We start from the raw sequence: 6,000 nt of genomic DNA, 5'->3' as shown, positions 1-6,000 counted from the left end.
AAATATGGAGAGTTATGTAGGAGGGAAGGGTTAACTTGATCTTGGAGTATGTAAAAGGTCTGCACTGCAAAGTGGGCTGAAGGGCCAGATTCTGTGCTGAGTGACTCATGTCCTTTGCAGGCAGCCATACCTTACCACTGCAGAGCATCAGGTAATCTCAGTACCCTGGTCAAAGCAGCACCCAGCTAGTGTGGCCCATCACTTTTCCAGAGACCTGGGTTTAGTATTGACCTATGGTGCTGTCTATGTGGAGTTTGCACGTTCTCCTTGGGTTTCCTCCCAGCTGAAATTTTTCTCAACTCCGCCATGGACAGTCTGAAGCCTGGCTACGAAAGGAGGGTTGTGCATGAAGCTGGCAGCTCCATCCCCTAAAAACCCCGAGCTACAGAAATGCCAGCAGCAGCTCCAAACACCCCATTCCAGGGAGAGGAAGGCTACAGCTGGGAAGTCTGGCCCAGGACAGAGGACTCTGGTGAGCTGATGTTGGTAGCCTATGCCCCAGTAGGGGTAATGGGCTTAAGAAGAAGAAGAAATTTTACTCAATTCAAAGATGTTTGTTTAAAAAATGTCTTTTAATTGAAATATTCATGGCACACAGAACAAAAGATATCTCACCACACTCAATGCCATCAATACAAAAATTAAATTAAATAGCCCGCTTTTTGTGTGAATCGGCCAGGGCCAGCGAGTGCTCCCAGCTGCAGACTAACATCTCAATGACGTGAGCTGCTTTGCCTTCCTTGTTTAACAGCAAAACTAATATCGAAGAACAAACACAGTTTCTTGTATAAACTTTGCTTGCTCGACACTAGCGAGCTCGCCAGATCTTTATGAAGGCAGATCGAGTCAGTGCGGGGGGCATTGTATCAGCCCATCAATCACCAGCAAACGATTCTCTCCCTCGTCATGCTGTGTTGGAGAGGGAGCATAAATCAATCGGGCTGACGATTCACTCTCACGACTGCAGCCTCGGGAAAGAGTCCTCGTGCACAGATCCTCCACCGTGCCTCACTCGTTGTACCTGGCCAGCTTCAGCCTGGGAACAATGTTCATGGATTGAAGCTCTTGGAACAGCAGCTTACAGGCGTATGGGATTCGCAGAGACGAGACGTGACAGGAAGATTTGCAATAATGACACCTAGAAGGACAAAGCACTCTTCAGTCACAGGATTGCGACCCTTCATCATCCCCGTCTACTCCTCCTTAGGACCATCCTCTGCCAAACAGACCAAACCTCCTCCATCTCTCTCCTGTCTCTCTCTTGCCTCCCCCCCACCCCCCATGCTACCCAATATTGTTAACTCCACTCCTCTCTGCTGCTGGTCAGAAATGGTACAGCTCACTCAGCCCATCAGCTCCATATGGAGAAAGCCCGCTGTCCTCACGGCCCATCAATGAATTCTGTCTGACTCCAGCTCCACATCCTCACATTCCCAACCTTCTATGTGATGAACCCCTCCCACTAACAGAGGGGTCCAAGGGGCTGTAGAGTACAAGTATTTAAGGCAAAGGCTGATAGATTCTTGATTGGTCAGGGCATGAAGGGATATGGGGAGAAGGCACGAGATTGAGGCTGAGAGAAAAATTGGATCAGCCACGAAGAAATGGCAGAACAGACTCGATGGGCCAAAATGGCCTAATTCTGCTCCTATATCTTACGGTCTTATGTGTTCATAGAAACATAGAAAACCTACAGCACAATACAGGCCCTTCGGCCCACAATGCTATACCGAACATGTCCCTACCCTAGAAATGACTAGGCTTACCTATAGCCCTCTATTTTTCTAAGCTCAATGTATCTATCCAAAAGTCTCTTAAAAGACCCTATTGTATCCGCCTCCACCACCATTGCTGGCAGCCTATTCCACGCACTCACCACTCTGAGTAAAAAACTTACCCCTGACATCTCCTCTGTACCTACTCCCCAGCACCGTAAACCTGTGTCCTCTTGTGGCAACCATTTCAGCACTGGGAAAAAGCCTCTGACTACCCACACGATCAATGCCTCTCATCATCTTATACACCTCTATCAGGTCACCTCTCATCCTCCGTCGCTCCAAGGAGAAAAGGCTGAGTTCACTCAACCTATTCTCATAAGGCATGCTCCCTAATCCATGCACCATCCTTGTAAATCTCCTCTGCACCCTTTCTATGGCTTCCACATCCTTCCTGTAGTGAGGCAACCAGAACTGAGCACAATACTCCAAGTGGGGTCTAACCAGGTCCTATATAGCAGCAACATTACCTCTCGGCTCCCAAATTCAATTCCACAATTGTTGAAGGCCAATTCACCGTACGCCTTCTTAACCACAGAGTCAACCTGCGCAGCTGCTTTGAGCTTCCTATGGACTCGGACCCCAAGATCCCTCTGTTCCTCCACACTGCAAAGAATCTTACCATTAATTATATATTCTGCCATCATATTTGACCTACCAAAATGAACCACCTCACACTTATCTGGGTTGAACTCCACCTGCCACTTCTCAGCCCAGTTTTGCATCCTATCCATGTCCCACTGTAACCTCTGACAGCCCTCCACACCCCATGACCCCTGGTCTAAAATAACTTTTCTCACTCACAGACTGTTTCAATTGTCCAAAACCTCAAACTCCTAACCCCTGTTTTATCAAATCTGCTAACATATAGTACTCTGCAAAAATCTTAGGCACCCTAGATTTTTAATATACATTTTGTTTTCAGATGTTTATTTTTTAGCTTCAGGATTAGTGTGTCTGTAGAAAAGAGCAAATTTCCGATTTCCATTTTCCAAAAAAATAAATGTTAGAGAAATTTTTCTATTTCATTAAAGCAAGTAATATTACGTAACAGACCTCTTTTCAAATAAGGACTTGATTACTTTGTTAGTACATGATTAAGCAAAAATAACAAACAGGTGCAAATGATCAATGACATAATGAGTTGAATGAACTAAACTGATTAACTGAAACAGAAATGGGTGGAGAAGGGATCAAACTGGGCATAGGACAACCAAACTAAAAGGTGAGGGTGTGGCAGAGACGAAACAGTTTAATCTTCAAATGATCAATTCTTACACTATGGCAAGAGTGAGCATAGCAACAAGACACAAGGTGGTCATCCTTTGATAAAGATGAAATTTCAGAAATTTCAGGGTAGACAAGAATTTCAGGATGTGCTGTCCAAGTTCTTCTGAAGAAGCACAGAGAAACAGGCCAAGAAATGCAGTGGTTGGTCATGGAGTGCAGCACATAAAAGATACATCAAACTAATGTTCCTTCTAAATCTGAAGTCCAGCACTGCTGTCTGCTCTGTACTCACAGAAACAACTGGAACCCAAGTACACCCCTCTACACTACAGACATCTTGTTAGAGTGATCTTCATTGAAGAGTTGCTGCCAAAAAGCCATTCCTCCAAAGTGGAAACAAAGCCAAGAGACTCACCTATGCACAAAAACACAAGGACTGAGGTGTTGAACAATGGTAGCACTCTAGACTGATGAGTCAAAATTTGAAACTTTTGGCTCAAACAGGAGGCAGTTTTTTTGTAGAAGAGCTGGAGTGCTACATGGACGAATGTCTGCAGCCAACAGTGAAGCACTGCAAGGTTCCCTGCAGGTTTAGGACTGCATTTCTGCAAATGGAGTTGGTGATCTGATCAGAGTTAATGGAATCTTCAATGCTGAGAAATACAAGCAGATTCTCATCCATCACACAATACCATCAGGGAGGTGTCTAATCTGTTCCAACTTCACTCTGCAGCAGGACAATGACCCCAAACACATGGCCAAGGGCATACAGAACTATCTTCAGTGAAAAAAACAAACAAGGAGTTCTGGAACAGAATTGTATGGCCCCCCACAGAGCCCTGATCTCAAGGCGGTCTGGAGAGACAGAAGGAAGTGAGACAGCCAAATACGTAGAAGAAATGTGGGAAGTTCTCCAAGATGCTTGGAACAACTAACCAAGCGATTTTCCTATCAAACTGCATGGCAGTCTACCCAAGAGAATTGATGCGGTTTTACAGGCAAAGGGCAATTGCACCAACTATTGATTTGATTTAGTTTTCTTTTACTGTTTATGGGTGCTTATAGTTCTTTTTGATATTTAGAAACTTTTCATTTAATTATTTTTGAAAGCATCTCGGCTTTACAAAATTCTTTTGACTTTTGCACAGTACTGTACATCTTATACTTACACTAATCAGATCCCATTCATTACACAACACCCAATCCAGAATAACTGATCCCCTACGAAATCTGCAGATGCTGGAAATCCGAGTGTCACATGCTGTAAGGTTTCACTGACAATGTAATGGTTTCTCTGTAGCAGCAATGCTTGGGTTATGACTAGAGATAACGGGGTTAGGAATGCTGTTGTTCTTCCTTGTGAGCTGGAAGAGAGATTTTCACTGTCTTTTGCCGGGGAGAGATGAAGAGAGAAGACGCGAGTGGAGAGAGTTGGTAGACCACTGGACGGAGTGGACTTGGAGTGACGGTCCGAAGGTCAGCGATGATCGGAGGAGGTCGATGGTGGACGAACAGCCTATCAGTGAGCTCCAACGTTTGCGCAATAGACTGTTTCATGAGAATGGGCCCTTTTTCTATTTTTGTTTCTTTACTAACCATATAGTTGAAGTATTATAAAGCTCAATCGTTTAATTGCATATTGCGTACTGTTTGTTATTTCGTACTGATTTGTAACAGGGGACACATCACGCAGCATCCACCCAAACGGGATTTCTTAAGTTTGGCTGGGCCGGGGGCTATCACCCCCTATACTTAGCCACTAGCAGAAGTGAAAGTTACACGAGCAACACACACAAAATGCTGGAGGAGGCCAGGTAGCACCTATGGAAAAAAGTACAGTTGCCATCTTGGGCCAAAACCTGCCCTACCAAAGGGCTTCGGCCTGAAATGGTGACTGTACTTTTTTTCCATAGATGCTGCCCGGCCTGCTGAGTTCCTCCAGCATTTTGTGTGTGTTAGCTGATCCTCTAGTGGGCTCAACCACAACTTCTCTAAAAAGCCATCTTATAGGCATTCTACAAATTCTCTCTCTTGGGATCCAGCACCAACCTGATTTTCCCAATCTATTGCATATTGGAATCCTCCATGACTACAGTAACATTGCCCTTTTGACAAGTCTTCTATCTCCCATTGTAATTTGTAGACCACATCCTGGCTACTGTTCGGAGGTCTGCTAAAACTCCAATCATGTCTTCTTACCCTTGCAGTTTCTTAACTCTACCCACAAGGATTCTACATCTTCTGATCCCATATCATCTCTTTCTAAGGATTTGATTTCATTTTTACCAACAGAGCTGCAACTTCTCTGCCTACCTGCCTGTCCTTTTGATACAATGTGTATCCTTGAATGTTAAGCTCTCAACTATAGTCTTATTTCAGCCACGACTCTGTGATACTCACAACATTATACATAACAATCTCTAACTGCTACAGGTTCACCTACTTTATTTTGTATACTGCGTGCATTCAAATATAACACCTTCAGTCTTATATCCAACACCCTTTACGATTTTGTCACCCTGCTTACACAGCAATTCATTCCACTGACTGCAACTTTGCCCTATCACCTGCCTGTCCTTCCTCACAGTCTCACTAGACACTGTCACTGCTTGTATACCAACTGCCTGATCCTCAGCTCTATTACTCTGGTCTATACCCCCCTGCCAAATTTCTTTAAGCCCTCCCCAACAGCTCTAGCAAACCTGCCTGCAAGGATGTTGGCCTCCTTGGGTTCAGGCAGCAATCCAGAGATTGCAACCCTGGAGGTCCTGTTTTTCAGCTTTCTACAGAGCTCCCTAAAATCTCTCTTCAGGATCTCCTTGTTTTTCCTACCTATGTGTAAAGAAGATTGAAATTATTGTTACTTCGGATCTGATGCAGCACTAAAAATCACAATAAGCATAAAGAACACAATAACAAAATAAATACAAATACACAAGATAGTTTATATACATTGATTGATTGTATGTCCATAAAGTGTGTGTACATAAGCAGA

General features: G+C 44.2%; 1 protein-coding gene across 2 annotated transcripts in view; it reads right to left on the bottom strand.

Moving 5' to 3' along the window:
- Positions 1 to 553: 553 nt before the first annotated feature.
- The window catches only part of polr3b (polymerase (RNA) III (DNA directed) polypeptide B), a 148,541-nt gene continuing 143,094 nt past the window's right edge, over positions 554 to 6,000 (bottom strand). For both annotated transcript variants that reach the window (XM_073059794.1, XM_073059795.1), the window contains one exon: positions 554 to 1,138. In XM_073059794.1, coding sequence (XP_072915895.1) covers positions 1,009 to 1,138 — 130 coding nt within the window. In that variant the 3' untranslated portion in view covers positions 554 to 1,008. The remainder of the gene's footprint in view (positions 1,139 to 6,000) is intronic.

This window comes from Hemitrygon akajei, chromosome 10 (genome assembly GCF_048418815.1).
Source record: "Hemitrygon akajei chromosome 10, sHemAka1.3, whole genome shotgun sequence".
In the NCBI taxonomy this organism is placed as follows: domain Eukaryota; kingdom Metazoa; phylum Chordata; class Chondrichthyes; order Myliobatiformes; family Dasyatidae; genus Hemitrygon; species Hemitrygon akajei.
Note: the sequence above shows the minus strand (reverse complement) of the source record. Positions and strands in the feature narration are given on the sequence as shown.